This window comes from Syngnathoides biaculeatus, chromosome 2, assembly GCF_019802595.1.
Source record: "Syngnathoides biaculeatus isolate LvHL_M chromosome 2, ASM1980259v1, whole genome shotgun sequence".
In the NCBI taxonomy this organism is placed as follows: Eukaryota; Metazoa; Chordata; class Actinopteri; order Syngnathiformes; family Syngnathidae; genus Syngnathoides; species Syngnathoides biaculeatus.
Genome location: NC_084641.1, coordinates 42,576,976 through 42,601,541, shown reverse-complemented (window position 1 = coordinate 42,601,541; position 24,566 = coordinate 42,576,976). Strand labels below are relative to the sequence as shown.

Genomic DNA, 24,566 nt, shown 5'->3' with positions numbered 1-24,566 from the left:
CTCATGTGTGAAAAACATGTACCTCTCAAAGGTCACATTTTGTCTTGATACAAAGTATTCCTCAAACTTTGCCATTACCTGTGCCAGAGTCAAATTAGTTTCATCAAGTTGAAAACTATTGTATACATCCAAGGCATCTTCCCCTATTACCTGTAAGAGAATGTGAGCTTTCAGTTTCTCATCTTCTCCCCCTGCTCCACTTGCTGCCACGTATATATTAAATCTTTGCTTAAAGCGTTTCCATTTATCAGCAAGATTACTAGTCAGCTGCATGGGGCTAGGTGGACTTTGTGTATCCATGCTCATTGGTGAGGTAAGTTACCTGAACTCTAAAGCTTTTTCTCTTGTTGAATAATTTCCAATTCGGAAACAGAATCCTTTTTTAAATTTTTTAGTCTGTCGCCATCCTCTGCTTCACTTTTCAGCTGTTTGTAGCCGTCGCATACCGCAGCGAACTTTTTTTTTTTCCGTGTTCCTTTGCTAATAAGTCTCATTCACTCCACCGGAGACTCTTCTTTTTGCTGTCTCTCTCTCTCGTGGCTCCCCCCGTGGCAAACTTTCCGTCCGAAGCTGCTCACGGCCACTCCTGACACCATGTGTTGTCTTGTTACCTTGTATAACAAATAGATGAGGCGTATTTCAAGGATTCAACCTCTACTCACAAGATGTTTAACATGTACCATTAACCCTCTGTTCGGGTGACTTCGGTATCCTCTATATCCTCTTTATCCGGCTAAAAGGTTCATACTCAGTCTGACCAAAAAAAATTAAGGGCTTTTTAGGGGCATTCTTAGGGGCTGACACGAAAAATTTAGGGCTGACATGGAAAAAATTTAGGGCCGACACGAAAAATTTAGGGCTATCGTGGGAAATCAAGAGTAAGGAAAAAAGACTCACTCAATGGTGCCATCAACCGTTCTTGGTTCATCAAATGTTCCAGTATCTCAGTACCTGTGACAGTGATCATCTGTCGCCTTGTGGTAGTTCTCATTTATATGACCATTGTCAATGTCTTCACATAACAGTCAACAGAAAAACAGATTCTAACTACAATTGCAACTATATACACAAATGTCTTCTACTGATGTCTGTCTCAGCACCCCTACTCTAGCTCCTTGAGCCTACCCAGTGCCTCCTCTATTTGTTGCTGCAGAGGTGCCAAAGTGGCTCTCTTGTCCTTTGCTCTGCCTCTGAGTGCATTGGCCTCGGTGATAAAGCTCAGATTCCTCTTTTCTCCTGTCAGCCTTCTCAATAAGCGTAGATATGTCAGTCTCTATTCTGGCTTTTTTGGCTTTGAGGCAGTAGTGATGAAAAGTGGGCAGCGATACCAAATGTAGCCAGGTACGAAGTCTTCCTTTCCCCACAGTGGTAGTTTTTAGCAATGTCACTTTCTGGGAACATGACTGCAAACACTTTTGAATTATTTTCACAAGATTTGTAACTGTAATGGCTGAAGATCACTTTTAAAGTCCACTGCCTTTAACGAGTCTGTCTTCGTGTATTGAACTACGTTCATAAAGCCTGACTTCAGGCTGGTTGAAGTCGATGACCGGACAACTGTAGGTGCGCATGCGCTGCTCGTACCACTGCCTGAAGTTGATGCTGATTCACTATCTTGATATTTTAGAAACAGATTCATACCAAAGGAAGATGAGAGAGTCTTTGCCAAATCAGTGTGTCTCCTGTTTTTCCGGTGCGACTCCAGCGCTTTGACGCCCATCTTTTCAAGCTGGTAACTCTGCTTGCACAGATGGCAGAAAAACATGTGCCGATCTTTTGGATCTCGACGAACCCAGCTCCCAAACTTCTTACTTTCAACCCAAGCTTCTTGAAAAATGCACTTCCCCGTGATACAAGTTGAATCGATGAAAGAACTACGCTACGTCGTAACAAAGACGAAGTGAAATGCCTACTCACGGAAACAAACAATGGAATATCGACAAGATGGCGACTACTTGTCAACACGGTGACTTCCATTGATAATTTCCGGCTGTTTTGGACGCCAGACGGATTGCTATTTTTTTTAAATAAAAGATTTTTTTTTTTAGGGAGAATTTTGGCGGTATAGGTCCTCCATTTCATTTTTTAAAATTTAAGGCCTTTTTAGGGGCTTGACCGGTTTTCGCAGATTTTTAAGGACTTTTATAAGCCCCCAAATGCTCCTTCGAAAATTTAGGGGTTTTTAGGGACTTTTAGGCCCGCGTGCGAACCCTGCAATCATTATAACCACACACAGCTGGACTCCAATGAAGGTGTAAAACCATTTTAACAATAAGAAGAAATTGAAACCACCCGAGTTAAATATATGAGTCACAGAAAAGGGTCTGAATACTTATGGCTGTGTGATAATTCAGTTTTTATTTTCACTTGTTTCTTCTCTATACAGATTTTAGCTGATGGCGGCAGTAGAGCAGAGTGAAAAACTGAAGTGGGTCTGAATACAGTGGCACCTCGGTTTTCCAACGTCTTGGTTTTCGTAAAAATCGGTTTTCGAATGAAAATTTAGAGATTTTTTTGCTTTGGTTTTCGAATGGAAATCGGTATTTGAACACTCCGACCAGCTGACCCATGACGATTTTTTATTGTGCTTTCGAATGCACCCCTGAAAAAAAAATGGAAAAGATGTAACGTGCGGCGCAACCAGTTGACTCACCCATTCCTCTGCTTGCGGACATTTCCCAGTACTTTTTTTTCTTCAAATGGAGCAACAATAACCAACGATCATGGCTCCAAAGAAGGCAAGTGGAACTGCTGGTGCGAAAAAAAAGAAAGTGGTGCCTAAAACTGTCGACTTCAAGAAGGATTTGATAGCCAAGCACAAATCTGGTGTGCGTGTTTCTGAGCTATCGAAGAAGTATGGCATGGCAAAGACAACAATCAGCACGATTTTGAAATACAAGGATGCCCTCAAAGCAAGTGATGTTGCTAAAGTAGCAACCGTGTTGACCAAGCAGCGCCACAGATCTTGGAAGAAGTCAAAAAGTTGCTTCTTGTTTTTGTGAACGAGCAGCAGTTCGCTGGGGATAGTGTTGGCGAGGAAGGGAGATGTCGTCTGATGAAGCTGAAGGCAGGAAGGATGTCTCTAGTGCCGATATTAAAGCTATCTGCACTAAATGGAATGACATCCATAATTTTGTAGAACTCCATCACCCGAATAAAGCTGAATGTTGCAGAGCACTGCAAAATTTTAATGTTGTTATGAGCCACTTTAGAAAAGTAATTAAAAGACGGCAGAAACAAACGCCATTTGATTCGTTCTTTGTGAATAAACGGCGAGTCACCCCCACTGAAGACATTTGAAACTCTTATTTTGCATTGCTTTTTTCTTTTGTTCCATTAACGCTACCTCTAGTTGTCAGTTTTTTTTTTTTACGTTACGTACTGTCTGTGCAAATAAAAAACAATTTGTTTTTTCCCCCTCACTACTGCTTGTTTAAAGTTACTCTTCACTTTTGTTAATAAAAAACAAGAGGTTGGGTACATCTTGAACTGGTCCCCAGCCAATCGTAAAGCACATATATGCATATTTTGTAAATGTGGGAGGAAACTCCATGCAGTTGAGGCCAGATTTGAACCCTAGTACTGAGAACTGTGAGGTAAACATGCGGACCAGTCATTCACAGTGCCATAAGTAAATAAATACTTATAAATTATTAGCAAATACTTTGTAAAAATAATTATAATTAAAATGGCAAGACAGACATTATCTTATGCATATACAGTACTTGTAATATTCCAATGTATTAAAATAATGACGTTAACAAAAAAAAAAAAAAGTCAAACCATTGTGTGTGCACAGTCAATTTTCATGTTCTGACAGTTTGGTTTGAAATAAATTATTCAAAATCAAATATATCTCAATGGGAGTTTTGTTTTGAAAATTGACCAAAAAGTAAATGTGGGTTGCAGTCAAGGTTTCTGTTTAGCATTTACATATAAAACAAGGGGAGTTTTGTGCTACCTCCACTTTCTCTTTCTTTTCCTTCTTGCCATCTCCACCTCCGGACATCTTTTTCTCCACCCACAGCTCAGACTTCTCAACCAACGTCCTCAGACAGTCCAGATCCAATTTGATCATCTTGTAATTCTCAACATCCTGAGCCGAGATGAGTAGCTGGACCTGCGCAGGGGAAAGATCTGCCTTGAATTTTGTGAGTATAGCATGACTCAAAGGCACGGGAAAAAGTGCTCAACTTTACCAATTCACACTGCCTGTGGCAGGTGAAAAATACTCACGAGCAAATGGGCAAAACATGCAAGCATATGAAAACATTTGCTGCTGTATGTAGGGATGTCACAATAGTCACATTGTCACGAATTTAAAAGTTTAAGATACTGTCATGGCTTTGTCTTGGCATAAAATAAGGAGCCATTGTGCTTAAAGTGTAGTCTTGTGCATCTATCCAAAGGTAAACTGCTTAGCCAGGCTTCTACAGGGCTTCACCTCCTCTATTGAGTTGAAACGCACCCAACTGGAATCATAAAGTGCCGTGAAAAACTATTTGCCCACTTAAGGCACACAAGAAAAAAAACTATCTGACCGCCTGTGAACAGGTAATTGCCCCACTTTTCAAATCACAAAGTCACTGTGACTAACCAGACATTTGCGAAAGGTGAGTTCAATTTCACAAGCCACACTCAAACCTGATAACCAACATACTTGCAAATGGAGAAAACTGGGAACAAACTTTCCCAGGAGTGGATGAACAACTAAAATTACTCCAAGTGTGTGACAACGACTCATCCAAGAGATCACAAAAGGACTTAAAAAAAAAAATTAAATTTAAAAAAAAAAAAAAAATATATATATATATATATATATATAAACCCACACACACACACACATATATAGTGTCCATCGAGAAGTTGATTACAGTGGTACCTCGGTTTTCGAACGTCTTGGTTTTCGTACAAATCGGTTTTGAACGAAAATTTCGAGATTTTTTGCTTTGGTTTTCGAACGAAAATCGGTATTCGAACACCCCGACCAGCTGACCCATGACGATTTGTTATTGTGCTTTCGAACGCACCCCCCAAAAAAACAGTAAAGACCTAACGTGCCCGACCGTGGTGCAACATGTTGACTCACACACTCCTCTGCTCGCGGACGTTTCCCAGTACTGTAATGACTTATTTTCTTCAAATTGAGCAACATTAACTCCTGATCATGGCTTCAAAGAAGGGAAGTGGAACTCCTGGTGCTGAAAAAAGGTAAGTGGTGCGTAAAACTGTCGACTTCAAGAAGGATTTGATAGCCAAGCATGAATTTGGTGTGTATATTTCTGAGCTATCGATGAAGTATGGAATGGCGAAAACAACAATCAGCATCATTCTGAAATACAAGGATGCCCTCAAAGCAAGTGATGGTGCTAAAGGAGCAACCACGTTGACCAAGCAGGGGCCACAGATCTCGGAGGAAGTCGAAAAGTTTCTTCTTGTTTTTGTGAACGAGCAGCAGTTAGCTGGGGATAGGGTTGGCGAGGAAGGGAGATGTCGTCTGATGAGGTTGAAGGCAGGAAGGATGTTTCTAGTGCCGATATTAAAGCTATCTGCACTAAATGGAACGATACCCATAATTTTGTAGAACTTCACCTGAATAAAGCTGAATGCTGAAGAGCACTGCAAAATTTTAATGATGTTGTCATGAGCGACTTCAGAAAAGTAAATGACAGCAGAAACAAACATTAGATTCGTTCTTTGTGAAAAAGGGCCGAGTCAGGCCCACTGAAGACATGTGAAACTGTTGTTTTGCATTGCTTTTTTCTTTTGTTCCATTAACCCTACCTCTAGTTGTAAGTTTTTTTTTTCTTTACGTTACGTACTGTCTGTGCAAATAAAAAACAATTAGTTTTTTTCCCCCTCATTATTGCTTGTTTAAAGTTATTCTGCACTTTTGTTAATTAAAAAAGGTTTACAAGGCTGGGGGCCGAGTCGATACAGATTGGGCAATGCACTCCCAGCCTAGCATACTCTACTAGGCTAAGTCATACATTTAAAGCAAAAAATAAATATATTTCTTAGAATATTTATTTATATAAAGTATTTCAACTATAGATGTATCTCTACTGTGCATCTTATTATCAGGAAAAGCTAAAAAAAATCTGTTAAAAAAACTTTTTTTTTCTCAGTCTTGGAACGCATTATTTAATTTTCCATTCATTGTAACGGGAAAACGTGCTTCGGTTTTTTAACGTTTTGGTTTTCAACCAACCTTTGGGAACGGATTGTGTTCGAGAACCAAGGCACCACTGTATATATATATTGGGTGTCCCAAAAAATGTATACACACTAAATAATTGTAAACTTGATGTTCGCCATTATTCAAATAATTTTTAACGTAAAAGAATTTGCAAATATTATTTGAAGTGTGTATACATTTTTTGGGACACCCTTGATATAAGACCAGGAAGGCTGTAGATGGAGTACACGCTCTTGCCCACTTCTTAAAAAGGACTAATCTGTCAATGCTTTGAAGTATTTGGCCCACTGACTCATAACGACACGAGTTGAGGTAATTCGCGTCCCATCCACACTCTACACACTGCTGATGGTGCACTTCTTCTCCCTCCTGAAATGCGGGATGGTGGACCAGAATTTCCTCAAAGCGATCTTGAGATCGTTCTCCATGGTTTCACCAAACTCCTACCATGCCCATTGCCTCAGCAACCACAAAAGGCGTATTCTGCTTGGCTTGGCAGTAACCATCGGCGCCATCCGGAATCCTACGAGCCAAAAATGCCAGACAGGATTCCTTCTTCAGCTTGACAACATTCCTCACTGTTAGTGTCCATCAACGGGTTCCAAGATTGCCATCAGGGCAGGCACCGACCACATTACGGCTGCAGCTCTGGTCAGCCGCCTCAACAATAGAGCTGCGGAACATGGTTCAATAGGAATCAATATTCAATATCCCCTGCCTCAACCGGGATGTGGGCAAAGTTCTGTCTGGGGTGGGAGTTTAATCTTTTTTTCCAATAGGGTCTATACCAGATGTTCCTAGGAGAGCTTCACAATACATTTAAGTCTGCCATGCGGGATGGGCATCAGGAAACCCACATCAGCTCATCATCTCTCACCTAGGGCAATTCCAGAGTAGAAGACAGTCCAACCCATCTTGAGAAGATTTGTACCGAAGTGCTGAGGCAAGCCCGACTACATCCAGCCGGGATTTTTATACCTCAGACACATGCTCAGGATTTTTCCCTGCCACAACCGTGGCAGCCAGTCTCTGGAAGTGGGGATCGGACCGCCAAGGTGCCCACCTTTGGCCGCCGCCCAGCTCACATTGCACCCGACCCCCTTGGCCCTTCCTAGAGGGCACAGTTTTTTCAGGCTGTGCCCCAAGAGTGCAGGCCTGGCCAGCAGTTGCTTGCCATTATGCTCCACTTCTGGGCTTGACTCCATCTTAAATAGGACCTGTATCCCATGAGGGACCCTACCAGGGGCATGAAGCCCCAGACAATTTAGCTCCTAGGATCATTAGGATGCACAAACCCCTCCACCACAATAAGGTGAAAGCTCCAGGAGAGGAACTTTATCTATAGAGGCATTCAAAACAAGCACAGCTGCCCACAAAGTGCTGCACATTACAGGGTTCCCTCATTATTTGCGGGGGTTACGTTCCTTCCCAAAATGGCGCCTACCACTGTGGCAGCCTTAGGCACATTCTCCCTGGTACTGTTTACGTTTGTGTGTTTTTTGCGCGTCTCGGGACTCAAGTACACAAGAGAGGACTTGCTAAGGACTTGAGAGTCTTCTCAGGACTTTTTTTTCGACAACTCTCGCCAATTTGCTAAATCTATTTCCGGAGTTACTCGTCAGCGCCCTCTTCAAAGCCTTGTGTCGATTGTGACGTAGAGGGACACGAGCCCATCCACAAGCTTGCCTGCGAAAGAGGGGACATCGACTTGCGCTTCTGTCGATCCATCTTGCAAACCTCCGATCCCTAGCCAACAATATGGACGAACTTCAGCTTCTTATCAAGACCTGCAAAGACTTTGGACGTTATGCTGCCCTGTGCTTCACAGAGACTTGGCTTTGTGGACGCGTCCCTGACGCCGCCATTACACTACCCAGCTTTTACCTTCATCATGTAGACCTCATCGCAGAGCTAACATGGAAATCGAAAGGCAGTGGAATATGCTTTTCATTTCAATGAGAAATGGTGCATGGGCATTATGTATCTCAGCACACAATGCAGCCCGCAATTAGAGACGTTTTTTAACTGTAAGCAATTTTGTCCGTCACCTGAGTTCACATCCTTCATTCTCATCAGTGTTTACATTCCGCCTGAAGCTATTATGAACGCAGCACTACTAATGCTCGCCGAGCAGGTAAATGGTAACCGATCATGATCCTAGGAAATTCTAACACAGCTAAACTTAACCACAAACTTCCTAAATATAAGCAGCACATACCATGTTTGACAAAGGCAAATAACCCTCCAGACCACTGTTACATTTTCATTAAAAACACATATTGTGCAATCCTCTGTGCACCCATTGGGTCCTCTGATCACTGTTTGCTGTACTTAATACCTACATACAGGCAAGCACTAAAGTGTGTGAAGCCTTTAGTAAAATCAGTTAAAAAGAGGACCAAAGATTCAAAATTACAACTTCAAAGGTGCTTTGACTGCACAGACTGGAGTGTCTTTGAAAATACACCGCAAAGTCCTCTATGAATTAACGGATATTTTTATCAGGTAGGCCGGTTTCTGTGAGGTGTGTGTACCAACAAAAACTTTTCACACGTTCAACAACAACAAGCCGTGGTTTACAGCCAGACTTACGCAACTCTGCCAGACTAAACAGTTTGCATATCGTAGTGGTGACAGGACCCTCTACAATCACACTTGAAAGCAGCTGACTAAAGAAATTAACATTGCAAAGAGGGACTTCTTCTTCTTCTTTTCCTTTCGGCTTGTCCCGTTAGGGGTCGCCACAGCGTGTCATCTTTTGCCATCTTAGCCTATCTCCTGCATCTTCCTCTCTAACCCCAACTGCCCTCATGTCTTCCCTCACCACATCCATAAACCTTCTCTTTGGTCTTCCTCTCGCTCTTTTGCCTGGGAGCTCCATCCTCAGCATCCTTCTACCAATATACTCACTCTCTCGCCTCTGAACATGTCCAAACCATCGAAGTCTGCTCTCTCGAATCTTGTCTCCAAAACATCCAGCTTTGGCTGTCCCTCTAATGAGCTCATTTCTAATCCTATCCAACCTGGTCACTCCGAGCGAGAACCTCAACATCTTCATTTCTGCCACCTCCAGTTCAGCTTCCTGTTGTTTCTTCAGTGCCACCGTCTCTAATCCGTACATCATGGCCGGCCTCACCACTGTTTTGTAAACTTTGCCCTTCATCCTAGCAGAGACTCTTCTGTCACATAACACACCAGACACCTTTCGCCAGCTGTTCCAACCTGCTTGGACCCGTTTCTTCACTTCCTGACCACACTCTCCATTGCTCTGTATTGTTGACCCCGAGTATTTGAAGTCGTCCACCCTAGCTATCTCTTCTTCCTGTAGCCTCACTCTTCCCCCTCTACTCATTCACGCACATATATTCTGTTTTACTTCGGCTAATCTTCATTCCTCTCCTTTCCAGTGCATGTCTCCATCTTTCCAATTGTTCCTCTGCATGCTCCCTGCTTTCACTGCATATGACAATATCATCTGTGAACATCATGGTCCAAGGGGATTCCAGTCTAACCTCATCTGTCAGCCTATCCATTACCACTGCAAACAGGAAGGGGCTCAGAGCTGATCCCTGATGCAGTCCCACCTCCACCTTAAATTCCTCTGTCACACCTAAGGCACACCTCACCATTGTTCTGCTGCCATCATACATGTCCTGTACTATTTTAACATACTTCTCTGCCACACCAGACTTACGCATGCAGTACCACAGTTCCTCTCTTGGTACTCTGTCATAGGCTTTCTCTAGATCCACAAAGACACAATGTAGCTCCTTCTGACCTTCTCTGTACTTTTCCACGAGCATCCTCAAGGCAAATAATGCATCTGTGGTACTCTTTCTAGGCATGAAATCATACCGTTGCTTGCAGATACTTACTTCTGTCCTGAGTCTAGCCTCCACTACTCTTTCCCATAACTTCATTCTGTGGCTCATCAACTTTATTCCTCTGTAATTCCCACAGCTCTGAACATCGCCTTTCTTCTTAAAAATGGGAACTAGAACACTTTTCTTCCATTCTTCAGGCATCTTTTCGCCCGCTAGTATTCTGTTGAATAAGTTGGTCAAAAACTCCACAGCCATCTCTCCAAATTGCTTCCATACCTCTACCGGTATGCCATCAGGACCAACTGCCTTTCCATTTTTCATCCTTTGTACTGCCTTTCTGACTTCCCCCTTCGTAATCATTTCCACTTCCTGGTCCTTCACACTTGCCTCTTCAACTCTTCCTTCTCTCTCATTTTCTTCATTCATCAACTTCACAAAGTATTCTTTCCATCTATTTAGTACACTACCGGCACCAGTCAACACATTTCCATCTCTATCCTTAATCACCCTTACCTGCTGCACATCCTTCCCATCTCTATCCCTCTGTCTGGCCAACCTGGAGAGATCCTTTTCTCCTTCTTTCGTGTCCAACCTGGTGTACATGTCTTCATATGCCTCTTGTTTAGCCTTTGCCACCTCTACCTTTGCCCTACGTCGCATCTCGATGTACTCCTTTCGCCTCTCCTCAGTCCTCTCAGTATCCCACTTCTTCTTCGCTAATCTCTTTCCTTGTTTGACTCCCTGTATTTTGGGGTTCCACCACCAAGTCTCCTTCTCCCCTTTCCTACCAGATGACACACCAAGTACTCTCCTGCCTGTCTCTCTGATCACCTTGGCTGTCGTCGTCCAGTCTTCCGGGAGCTTCGGTTGTCCATCGAGAGCCTGTCTCACCTCTTTCCGGAAGGCCGCACAACATTCTTCCTTTCTCAGCTTCCACCACATGGTTCTCTGCTCTACCTTTGTCTTCTTAATCTTCCTACCCACCACCAGAATCATCCTACATACTACCATCCTATGCTGTCGAGCTACACTCTCCCCTACCACTACTTTACAGTCAGTAACCTCCTTCAGATTACATCGTCTGCACAAAATATAATCTACCTGTGTGGTTCTACCTCCGCTCTTGTAGGTCACTATATGTTCCTCCCTCTTCTGGAAATAAGTGTTCACTACAGCCATCTCCATCCTTTTTGCAAAGTCCACCACCATCTGCCCTTCAAAGTTCCTTTCCTGGATGCCGTACTTACCCATCACTTCTTCATCGCCCCTGTTTCCTTTACCAATATGTCCATTACAATCTGCACCAATCACAACTCTCTCGCTGTCTGGGATGCTCAGAACTACTTCATCGAGTTCCTTCCAGAATTTCTCTTTCAACTCTAGGTCACATCCTACCTGTGGTGCATAGCCGCTAACCACATTATACATAACACCCTCAATTTCAAATTTTAGTCTCATCACTCGATCTGATACTCTTTTCACCTCCAAGACATTCTTAGCCAGCTCTTCCTTTAAAATAACCCCTACTCCATTTCTCTTCCCATCTACTCAGTGGTAGAATAATTTAAACCCTGCTCCCAAACTTCTAGCCTTACTACCTTTCCACCTGCTCTCTTGGATGCACAGAATATCAACCTTTCTCCCAATCATCATGTCAACCAACTCCTGTGCTTTTCCTGTCATAGTCCCAACATTCAAAGTCCCTACACTCAGTTGTAGGCTCTGTGCATTCCTCTTTTTCTTCTGACGCTGGATCCGGTTACCTCCTCTTCTTTGTCTTCGACCCACAGTAGCTGAATTTCCACCGACGCCCTGCAGGTTAGCAGTGCCGGGGGCAGGCGTTGTTAACCCGGGCCACGACCGATCCGGTATGGGATTCTTTAGATGAACGCTCATATTTGTTTGGCACAGTTTTTACGCCGGATGCCCTTCCTGACGCAACCCTCTGCATTTATCCGGGCTTGGGACCGGCCTACAGATTGCACTGGTTTGTGCCCCCATAGGGCTGCATTGCATAGAGGGACGATGCAGTTAAACTGGAAAACCATCTTGGCGCTAATGACTCCAAATCAGTTTGGCACGAATTACAATCTGTTCACTGATTACAAGAGACGTTCCCCCCCGAGTAGAAAACAAGAGCAGGCTAGCCGACGACCTAAATAGCTTTTACTACAGATTTCAAATAGACACTTAGACACCACGCACCCACCAAGCGGCACCACAAGCCGCACCACCTTCCACTCCACCATTTCACATCCATGAAAGGGATGTGAGACATCTTCAAACAACAAAAGATCAACAAAGTGCTGGGCCCAGACCTTGTGTCCCCATCCTGCCCCAATCTCTGCGGAGACCAACTTGCTGTTGTCTTCAACAAAGATATTCAATAGGTTTCTAGAAAGGTGTGAAGTACCAACCTGCTCCAAACGCTCCACTATTATACCGGTCCCTAAAAAAGCAGCAGTCACAGGTATTAATGACTACAGGCCTGTTGCCTTGACATCTGTGGTCATGAAGTCCTTTGAACGCCTTGTGCTGGACCACCTCAAGAGTGTCACAGGTCCCCAGCTGGACCCACTGGAGTTTGCCTATTGAGCTAAGAGATCTGCCAATGATGCTGTTAACAAGGGTCTGCACTTCATCCTTGAACATCTCGAGAGCGAGGGTACCTATGAGAGGATCCTGTTCGTGGATTTGAGCTCTGCATTTAACATTATGATCCCTGAACTCCTCTCCTCCAAACTTCTCAAGCTCAGCGTCTCGCCTGCAATCTCCCAGTGGATCTACAACTTCCTGACGGGCAGGACAGAGCAGATGAGGCTGGGGGACACCACCTCATCCACTCGCACTATCAGCATCGGGGCATCCCAAGGTTGTGTCCTCTCCCCTCGGCTCTTCTTGCTCTACACTACAACTGCACCTCGTGGCATCCGACTGTCAGACTCGTGAAGTTCGCATTGACATCAAAGATGGTGAAGAGTCTGCATATCGACAGGAAGTGGCGAAACTGGAGCTTTGGTGTGGTGAACACAACTTGGCGTTTAAGACTGTAAAGATGATTGTGGACTTCAAGAGGCATCTTACACCACAGCTTCCCCTGATTCTGTCCAACTGTCTTGTGTCAACCGTCAAGACCTTCAAGTTCTTGGGAATTACAGTCTCAGAGGACCTGAAGTGGGAGACAAGCGTCAACTTCATTCTGAATAAGCTTGCAGCTTCTGAGGAAGCACGGCCTGTCACAAGAGGTGCTGAGTCACTTCTACACAGCGGTCATCCAATCAGTACTGTGTACCTCCATCACAGTCTGGTTTGGGGCTGCCACAAAAAAGGACAAACTCCGACTGCAACAGACAATCAAAACCGCCGAATGGATTGTCAGCACCACTCTACCCACTATCGAAGATGTCTTTCGTCGTGAAAGCGCTACAGATCAATGCAAGTCAAAAATAGCAGGCATTTGAACATTTTTTTTCCTCTAGCAATTAAGTCATTAAAATCTTGATTAGCGAACCTCCTATTTTCTTCCTTGTGCTATTCTTGGGACACACACTCACATCCTGCTTGTCCAATCAGTGTTAGTATTAGTGATATATTTTGTAGACTATCACACAATTCGTCACTTTAAACTGCTCCCTTTGCATAATTGTCATTGCACTGGTCTATAATGGGAACCGCGAATGGGTAAAGACATTATATACAAGCTTAACACAATGTGGGACGTTGACACACTCTTATCTCCTACCTGTTCTAAAGAAAGAAGAAGACATCTGTGACTCTTGTAAGGAATAGTTCCGATAAACAGAAATGTGTCTTGTTCTTTGGTCTGAATGTCATACCAGGGCAGCACCAACTGCCGGAGAAAAATTCCTCGTGTGTTTTTAAACAGTTGGCCAATAAAGCTGATTATGATTCCCAAAATCCATAGTATTAAAACGCCCATGTATGATCCATCGATACATTTTCGACACATCGACACACTCACGAGGGTCGCGGGAGTGCTGGAGCCAATCCTAGCTGTCATTGGGGAGGAGGCAGTGTAAACCCTGAACTGGTTGCCAGCAATCACAGAGCACATTGAAACAGACAACAGTTCCACTCACAATCCTACCTGGGGTCAATTTAGAGTCTTCAATTAATGTATGTTTTTAGACCAAAGAGAAGGTTGATGGATGTTGTGAGGGAAGACATGAGGGCACTTGGTATTAGAGTGGAAGATGCAGGAGATAGCCATAGATGGAAAAAGATGACACGCTGTGGCGACCTCTAACGGGACAAGCTGAAAGGAAAAGAAGAAGAATTAATATGTTTTTGGGAAGTGGGAAGGCAGGGGTTGAGGATTTATGGCTCGCGAGCCATATCTGGCTGGACTGGAAGAAAAGTGTGCTAGTTCTCATTTTTAAGAACAAAAGCGATTTGCAGTTCTGTGGGAACTATAGAGGAATAAAGTTGATGAGCCACACAATGAAGTTATGGGAAAGAGTAATGGAGGCTAGACTGAGGGCAGAAGTAAGTATCTGCGAGCAACAGTATGGTTTCATGCCAAGAAAGAGTACCAGAGATGCATTGTTTGTACCAAGAGAGGAACTGTGATACTGTATTCATTAGTCTGGTGTGGCAAAGAAATATGTTAGAATGGTCTCCAACATGTACGAGGGCAGCAGAAAAGTGGTGAGGTGTGCCGTAGGTGTGACAGAAGAATTTAAGGTGGAGGTGGGAATGCATCAGGGATCAGCTATGAGCCCCTTCCTGTTTGCTGTGGTAATGGATAGACTGACAGATGAGGTTAGACTGGAATCCCCTTGGACCATGATGTTCGCAGATGTTGTGATCTGCAGTGAAAGCATGGAGCAGGTGGAGGAACAATTAGAAAGATGGAGGCATGCACTGGAAAGGAGAGGAATGAAGATGAGCCAAAGTAAAACAAAATGTATGTGCGTCAATGAGAGTGACGGAGGGGGAAGAGTGATGGTACAGGGAGAAGAGATAGTGAGGGTGGACGACTTCAAATACTTGGGGTCAACAATCCAGAGCAATGGTGAGTGTGGTAAGGAAGTGAAGAAACGGGTCCAAGTAGGTTGAAACAGCTGGCGGAAGGTGTCGGGTGTGTCTCTGCTAGGATGAAGGACAAAGTTTATAAAACAGTTGTGAGGCTGGCCATAATGTTTGGATGAGAGACAGACAATGGCAATGAAGAGATAACAACCAAGCATAACTGGAGGTGGCAGAAATGAAGATGTTGAGGTTCTCGCTCGGAGTGAGCAGGTAGGATAGGATTAGAAATTAGCTCATTTGAGGGATAGCCAAGGTTGGATGTTTTGGAGACAAGGGTCGAGAGAGCATACTTCGATAGTTTACACATGTCCAGAAGAGAGTGAGAATATTGGTAGATGGGTGATGATGATGGAGCTGACAGCCAAAGGAGCGAGAGGAAGATCAAAGAGAAGGTGGATGGATATTGTGAGGGAGACATGAAGAGGAAGATGCAGCAGAGAGGCTTTCATGGAAAACGTTGACACATTGTGGCTGCCTTAGTGCTGCAAGGCATGCTGGGAGAATGTAAATAGCGTCTTAATTCACGTTTTGTATCAATTATATCAGGAGTCAATCTTTCATTTGTTTTATTATTTGCTAATCATGCTATTCTGTTTGCTGTGGTGTGATAACTTTTTATTTTGATGTGACACCATAGTGTGACCATCATTGTCAGTAATGACCTGCCTACACAGGTAGTGTGTGGGGCAATTTTAGTCTCTTCTGCTTACAGATGTAAAAACGAATTATTCTCCTCTGCCTTGTGAGCATGGGTCGGCAACACGCAGTTCTTGAGCCGCATCCGGCTCTTTAGCGCTGCCCTATCGGCTCCCTTGAGTTTTCTCAAAAATATATGAAAATGGAAAAAGATAGGAAGAAAAATCTATTATTTGATTTAATGTGATTTCTGTCAGAGGACAAACATTACACAAACATTGTTAACGTTTTGTTATGGTGTGAAAATGTGTGGAATAAATATTAAATGTCAACATTTCTGTCAATGAAAATTTGCATCACATCCTGCGACGGGTGATTCTTTGAGCTCGGCGTGGCATTGCCTGTCACAAATAAATGGTCGCTCGTGTGATGGGCCATGGATCGCACCGGGAAAAAGAGAATGACAGCTGAGGAGAACAGCGGATTCAACGGTCCTCGGACTGAACCATTTGCTTTCACTACTAATGCTGAAGGTTTGCCAACATACGATCTGCTTTGTAATGAGAAGTTCCATCCATCCTTGCATTTTCTTTGCCGCTTATCCTCACAACGGTCGTGGGGAGTGCTGGAGCCTATCCCAGCTGTCAATGGGCAGAAGGCGGGGTACACCCTGAACTGGTTGCCATCCAGTCACAGGGCACATCGATAAAAAACAGCCGCACTCACAGTCACACCTCGGGCCAATTCAGAGTGTGGAATTAATGTTGCACATTTTTGGGATATGGGACAAAACTGGAGTACCCGGAGAAAACACATGGATGCACGGGGAGAATATCCAAATGCAAAACAGGCAGGGATTGAACCCGGTACCTCAGAACTCCCAAGGCTAATGCCAATAATAATCATAAAAACAATTACGTGAAAAAGTATTTCCAGGGAAGGCATGCTCCATCTGCAGCCGAGTTTGTAGTGAAAAAGTCACACGCCAGAAAGCCCAGTTTGTCCAAAGCCACAAATCGCTAAATTGAAACGATAGGAACATGAAGAAATATGCATTTGGACTCTACTACTGTACTCTAAAATTAACTACATTAAATCCAAATGCTGTACCGCAATTGCCTCACAGACAAGAGTTTGCGGTCATGTTTCCAGATTAAGTTTACATTTACCATGCCCGAATATGAGAAGCTGACCAGTGATGTCAAATATTATGTTATGTTAAATTATGCAAACAGTATTTATACTTTAAATCAGTGGTCTCAAACTGGCGGCCCCCACCTTAATATGAAAGTTTCATGTTAGTGCGGCCCCCGAGTTTTATATGAATGGCACTTTTACAGTGTTGTGTACAAATCCACTCATCATTGTGGGGTATATGGCTCTCGGGCACGTGGAAACAAATATTTTTTTGAGTGAAAATTACAGCAGCGTGCCATGTACCGTTTTACTAGTAGTTTTGTACACAACTTTAAACAAGTATCTTTATCTTTTTTCATTCCTTCATTTTCTGAGGCGCCTATCCTCATGAGGGTCGCGGTTGTGCTGGAGCCTATCCGAACTGTCAATGGGCAGGAGGCGGGGTACACCCTGACATGGTTGCCAGCCAATCCCAGAGCACACAGAGATGAACAGTCACACTCACAATCACACTAAGGGATAATTTAGAGTGTCCAATTAATGTTGCATATTTTTGGGATGTGGGAGGAAACCACAGTGCCCAGAGAAAACCCACACAGCCACAAGGAGAACCTGTGAACTCCACACAGGCGGGGGGCGGGATTTGACATACACTGACTGGCCTCAAAGGGGGCCTTCGGTTTTCCATACTACTGTTCTCAGACAACATTTCAAGTGAAGTTGCTGCACTGCAGCTTTGGCAGCGGTGAGGGTGAGCAACTACTCCTCTGGCCAAGGCATGTGCCTAGTTGTCGAGCACTCCCAAATCATTATAAAAAAAACCTCAGTCCTCATCCCCTATGGAAACGAGTGAGTGAGTTAGTGAGTAACCTGCTTGAAGGTGTGCAGTACTTCCTGCCTCTGGCTGAAGTGTCTGAAGAGCAGTTGCAAAGCTCCGGACACCAACGGTGGATAGTCGTGCATGGTGAGGTGGATCAGGACACGCAGGAACATGCGGCCGCCTTCATCATCCACCTCTAAAATACTGTTCCCCTTCCTGTGCACATGCACACATACTTACAGTCAAATACAAGTCACACACATATTTTTCACACTCTCGAACTTACCCGACTCCAAACATGGCCTCTGCCTGCTCTCCAATGTGATGCAGGTTGAGGGTGGCTGCAGGAACAGAGACTTGTCAGCTTGCAGCTCATAACCATCATTGCACTGACCCTAGATCTCTCGCCGCTCCCTGCCTCCCTTGTGAGCATGCACCTGCAATCTCCAAATTGGTGGTGGCATCAGCCTCGGCCAGTGGGTAGACATCCACAAATTCTTTCTTGAAGACGGACAGTAGGAAGGACAGACGGTAGTCCAGACGCACATTCAGGATGAACTGATGAAGACATGACAGTCAACCACCACAGCATAGTGCCATGCTGTAGACGGATACAGTCATCTCATCTCGGAAGATGTCGGACAAGTGAGTAATGTTTTGTGCTGAAGAAAATGTTATAACTCTATTATTCTAAAAATAGAGTCACTGATTCTTTAATGGTACACTCGCCTGACTGTGGTGCAGGCAGCACGGGTTCAGTTACCGCTCAGTGACTTTTTATATGTGCCTGTGACATACTGCCGAGTTCAGGGAGTCAGCTAGGATAGCCTACAGTGCCCCATGACCCTAACCAGGTTCAGTGATGTTGAAAATGGATGGATGCATGGATATAAAAATAATGTCTTTGTTTCCTTGAAAGGTGCTACAGCATATAAATGATGACAATGATTATAATTATTACAATCCTTAGAAACTTCCATGAGAAGGCGCCTCAATTTTCAACCAACCTTTATCTTTGACTTTATTTGCCTTGTGTTCAAGTGGGTAGAATCAACGGTCAGTAACTACAGTCTCACTGACCTGCAAGATTTCGAGAATCTTCAGCTTTGTGTCCATTACTGTCAGGCCCATCTTGTCAATGCTGTTTTTCGTCACTCGTTGTCCATCAAGCACAAGCCCTCCCCCTCGGCCCCCTACCCCACCAAATAAGGACTGCTTCCTACTGAGAACCATGGTTGTCATCATCTGGCCCATACCATGGATGGAGCGTTTCACATTTTTCCCTAAAGGACAAGAAAAATAGTGAAAACAGTGTGACATTCTGGAATGTGACAAAACAAAATCATCAAGAATATTTTGGGGCATTTGAATCAATAACGCTAATTTTTAGGAGCAGTGTTAATGCCACACTGCTTCCACCTCCTGTGATACAGTAAGGACCCATATTTAGTACACTAAAGTCGATCTGCATTGCCTCAGAAAACTTCTCTCACATCCACAGTTTTGGCACCATAACTGCATTCCACTGGGGCTGCCGGTAAAACATCAGATGGGATTCCTTTTCAGCTAGACAGTATACCTCATCGCCAGTCTCCACCAACAAATTCAGAGATTACTGCCAAGGCAGGCGTTCACAGCTCCGGTTTCCCGCCTCAAAATGGAGGCATGGAATATGGCCGAAACGTGGTCAAAGTAATGCCTGACTGTTTTTTGTGGCAATGCACAAAACAAAAGTTCAGAGTACCCACCCTTTTGGGAGTCCTTAGAGGGAGTGCTGGAGAGCGTTCACTCTGGGGACTTCAATGCCCACGTGGACAAAGACAGTGAGACCTGGAAGGGCGTGACTGGGAAAAACAGCCCCCTGATCAGAACCCAAGTGGTGTTCTGTGACTGGACTTCTGTGCTCATCACGGATTATCCATAACACCATATTCCGGTATAGGGGTGTCCACATGTGCATTTCGCATAAGGATGCCCGAGGTCGCAGTTCGATGATCGACTTTGTGGTCCCGTCATCGGACTTACAGCAGCATGTCCTGGACATGGAAAGCGGTACCTTATGTCCCCATCCTGCCTCAAAGTCTGCACAGACCAACATGCTCACATCTTCACAAAGAACTTCAACAGGTCTCTCGAACTGTGTGAAGTACCAACCTGCTTCAAACGCCCCACCATCATACCAGTCCCCAAAAGAGCATCAGTCTCGGGTCTTAATGACTACAGGCCTGTTGCCTTGACATCTGTGGTCATTAAGGCCTTTGAACAACTTGTGCTGGACCACCTCAAGAGCGTCACTGGTCCCCAGCTGGACCCACTGGAGTTTGCCTATCGAGCTAACAGGTCTGCGGATGATGCCGTCAACATGGGTCTGCACTTCAACCTTTAACATCTTTACAGCAGGTAACTCGAAAGGATCCTGTTCATAGCCTTCAGCTTTGTGTTTAAAACCATGATCCCTGAACTCCTCTCCCCCAAACATCTCCAGCTCAGCGTCTCAGCTGTCATCTCCCAGTGGATCTCCAACTTCTTGATGGGCAGAACATAGCAGGCGAGGCTGGGGGACACCACCTCATCCATGCACAATATCAGCACTAGGGCAACCCGAGGTTGTGTCCTCTCCCCTTTGCTCTTCTTCTTCTACACAAACGACTGGACCTTGAGGCACCCGACTGTACAACTGCTGAAGTTCGCAGATGACACCACAGTCTTCGGCCTCATCAAACACGGCAACGAGTCTGTGTATCGACAGGAAGTAGCAAGATTGGAGCTTTAGTGTGGCCAACACAACCCGGCATTAAACACTAAAGACTGTAGAGATGATTGTGTACGTCAACAGGCATCCTTCACCACATCTCTCTGATGCTGTCCAATTGTCTTGTGTCAACCGTCGAGACCTTCAAGTTTTTGGGAATTACAGTGAAGAAAATGAGTATTTGAACACCCTGCGATATTGCAAATTCTCCCATTTAGAAATCATGGAGGGGTCTGAAATTTTCAGCGTCGATGAATGTCCACTGTGAGAGATCATCTAAAAAGAAAAATCCAGAAATTCCAATGTATGATTTTTTTTTATGATTTGTGTGATACAGCTCCAAAGAAGTATTTGAACACGTGTCGATCAGCTAGAATTCTGACCCTAATAGACCTGTTAGTCCGCCTTTAAAAGTCCAACTCTACTCCATGTATTATCCTGAATCAGATGCACCTGTGTGAGGTCATTAGCTGCATAGTCACTTGTGCACACCATACAATCAGTAACACTCACACTTGTAACATGGCCAAGACCAAAGAGCTGTCCAAAGATACCAGAGACAAAATTGTACAACTCCACACGGATGGAAAGGGCTACAGAAATTGGCAAGCAGCATGGTGAAAAAAGGTCCACTGTTGTAGCAATCATTAGAAAATGGACGGTCAGTCTTGATCGGAGTGTAGCCCCATGCAAGATATCACCTCCTGGGGTCTCAATGATCCGTAGAAAGGTGAGGAATCAGCCCAGGACTACACGACAGGATTTGGTCAATAACCTGAAAAGAGCTGGGACCACCGTTTCCAAGGTGACTGTTGGTAATACACTAAGACGTCATGGTTTGAAATCATGCATGGCACGGAAGGTTCCCCTCCTTAAACCAGCACATGTCAAGGCCTGTCTTAAGATTGCCAATGACCATTTGGATGATACGGAGGTGTCATGGGACAAAGTTTTGTGGTCAGATGAGACCAAAATGTAACTTTCTCGTCATAATTCCACTAACCGTGTTTGGAGGAAGACGAATGATGAGTTCCATCCAAAGAACACCAACCCTACTGTGAAGCCTGGGGGTGGTAGCATCATGCTTTGGGGGTGTTTTTCTGCACATGGGACAGGACGACTGCATTGTATTAAGGAGAGTATGACCCCGGTCATGTATTGTGAGATTTTGGGGAACAACCTCTTTCCCTCAGTCAAAGCATTGAAGATGGGTTGTGGCTGGGTCTTTCAAAATGAAAATTACACAAAGCACACAGCCAGGAAAACCAAGGAGTGGCTCAATAAGAAGCATATCAAGGGTCTGCCGTGCCCTAGCCAGTCTCCAGACCAAAACCCAATAGAAAATCTTTGGAGCTGAAACTCTGTGTTTCTCATCGACAGCCCAGAAACCTGTCTGATCTAGAGAAGATCTGTGTGGTTGAGTGGGCCAAAATCTAGTGTGTGCAAACCTAGTGAACAACTACAGGAAATACTTATTTGTAGCTGTATCACACAAATAAACCGTTAAAAAACATACATTGTTATTTCTGGATTTTTCTTTTTAGATTATCTCTCTCACAGTGGTTATCCGATTAAAATTTCAGACCTGACTGCCAGAAACAAATTCCCTGTGTATTGTTCCACACTTGGCCAATAAAACTGATTTTGATTAAACCTTTCCAGATTTCACTGCCATTGCAGAGGTGAGCAGTGAATTGCCCCAGGTGAAAGAGAGAATCAACTGTTGTAGTGCCTTACTCCCACCCTGTCTAAGGATTGTAAAAATGGTGGGTAGTCTGTGCTGTTGTTTGATGCATAGGAATGAACAACACTCATAACCTATCCCTCCCACAGAAAGAGGAGAGAGAAAGAGGTACCCACCCTCTCTTCCCCAAAGATGAACTCCCAATGTACAATTGACTGAGCCAGGGAGCAATAGGTATGCCCATAACTGCTTGAGATCTCTCAGTTGGAGCAACTCAAGAGGAGAAGACGGTCTAACCCATCTCAAGAGGACCGGTTTTGGAATCAAAGCCATGTGTTGAGAAACGCCCTACTCGTCGGCGCCTCTTAACCTCCTAGACTAGCTGAGGCTTCCTTTCCTCCCAGTTTGTTTCATTTCCTTAAACCTGGCTTCCGTAACCGGGGATCATATTGTCTTTGGCCGCTGCACATTAAATGTCCTACCAGGAGGAAAGGAGTTATCTATAACCAGTGGAAGTGCTCAATGTCAACAAATAGCAATGACCTATTGGGTCCCAAAAGGGTCGGTCCTTGGACTCCTCCTGTTCAGCCTGTATATACTACTTTCAGATCAAATTCTTTAGAACTTTAATTTTGACCATCATTGCTACGCAGATGACCAACAGTTATATTTAGCAGTGTTGCCAGATGACGAGGGTTCAATTGAGGTGTTGTGACACTCGCTAAAGCAGATAACTGGATGAGCCAACATTTTTTTCAACTAAACCACAACAAAACTGAGATAATTGTTGTGGGCAATAAAAAAAGAGGATTGCTGTGAATAAATAACTAGGTGCACTATCTTTAAAAACCAAAGACCAAGTTTGAAACCTCAGTGTTTAAATAGATTCCAAATTAACTTTCAACAGTCATATAAAATCAATTACTAAAAGTTCTTTACCATCTGTAGAACATATCTAGAGAAAAGGCTTGCCTATGTCAAGCAAACCAGGAGAAGCACACATGCGTTTATCTCTATTGTATTACTATTACTATTGAAATTGCCTTTTGACTGGACTCCCCCAAAAGAGCATTAAACAGCTGCAGGTCATTCAGAATGCTGCTGCTCTTGTTCTGACCAGAACAATGAGGTCAGAGCAGATCACTCCAATTCTAAAGTCCTTACAATGGCTTCCAGTTAGCTTTAGAATACATTAGAAAAATCTGCTACTGGTCTATAAAACACTAAATGGTTCAGGTCCTGAATACATGAAAATAATGCTAATGGAACACAAACCCAATAGAGCTCTGGGATAGACAAATCAGGTCAAATAGTGGACCGCAGCGTGAACCAGCTTTTAGCTATTATGCTACACACAAATTGAATAAGTTCCCAACAGAAGTGAGATATGCTTTGGGGGTGTTTTTCTGCACATGGGACAGGACGACTGCACTGTATTAAGGAGAGGATGACCACTGCCATGTATTGTGAGACTTTGGGGACAACCTCTTTCCCTCAGTCAGAGCATTGAAGATGGGTCGTGGCTGGGTCTTTCAACATGACAATGACCTGAAGCACAGCTCAGCGACACCCCAGAAACCTGTCTGATCTAGAGGAGATCTGTGTGGAGGAATGTCCAAAATCCCTCCTGCAGTGTGTGCAAACCTGGTGAACAACTACAGGAAACGTTTGACCTCTGTAATTGCAAACAAAGGCTACTGTACCAAATATTAACATTGGTTTTCTCGTCTGTTCAAATACTCATTTGAAGCTGTATCACACAAATAAATCGTTAAAAAAAAAAAAATCATACTTTGTGGTTTCTGGATTTTTTTTTCTCTCTCACAGTGCACATGCACCTACGATGAAAATTACAGACCCCTCCATGATTTCCAAGTGGAAGAACTTGCAATATAGCAAGGTGTTAAAATACTTATTTTCTTCACTGTACTTTTGTCATCATTGGTTAACAATAGCGTAAGAATATTACTTAAAAGAATTCCGAGACTTATTGTATTCTAAAAGTGTTGGTCTTACATAAATGCATAAATATACTTGTACTAAGTTTTTAAAATATTGTATGGCTCTTTTGAAATTACATTTTAAAATATTTGGCCTTCATGGCTCTTTCATTTGAAAAGGTTCGCGACCCCTGCTATAGAATATAGCACGACTCCTAACTTTCAAGTGCTCCCATTGAACAATTGACATTGCACTGGTCTGTTACTGGAACCGCAAACAGGTGAGGGCACTCTGGACAAGCTTAACATAATGTGGGGTGTTGACACACTCTTAAAGAAGACTGCATCTTGCACATCTGTGACTCTTATAAGGAATCGTTCCTATTAAGTGAATGTCTCTTGTTCTTGTTAGTTTGTTTGTTCTTTGTTCATACCAAAGCGGCACCAACTGCGTGAGACAAATTCCTTGTGTGTTGTTACACACTTGGCAATAAAACTTTAATCGATGAATGTTAGAACTTT

At 43.9% G+C, this 24,566-nt stretch overlaps 1 protein-coding gene across 16 annotated transcripts in view; it reads right to left on the bottom strand.

The window, feature by feature from the left end:
• itpr3 (inositol 1,4,5-trisphosphate receptor, type 3) overlaps nt 1-24,566 on the bottom strand; it is a 285,052-nt gene that overhangs the window by 123,347 nt on the left and 137,139 nt on the right. For all 16 annotated transcript variants that reach the window (XR_009792909.1, XR_009792910.1, XM_061806443.1 and 13 more), the window contains 5 exons: nt 18,749-18,951; nt 18,106-18,226; nt 17,955-18,009; nt 17,719-17,884; nt 3,962-4,120 (listed from right to left, as the gene is read on the bottom strand). Coding sequence is in view for 14 of the 16 variants with exons in the window: in XM_061806443.1 (XP_061662427.1) it covers nt 3,962-4,120; nt 17,719-17,884; nt 17,955-18,009; nt 18,106-18,226; nt 18,749-18,951 (704 nt within the window). In the remaining 2 variants the exon portion in view is untranslated. The remainder of the gene's footprint in view (nt 1-3,961; nt 4,121-17,718; nt 17,885-17,954; nt 18,010-18,105; nt 18,227-18,748; nt 18,952-24,566) is intronic.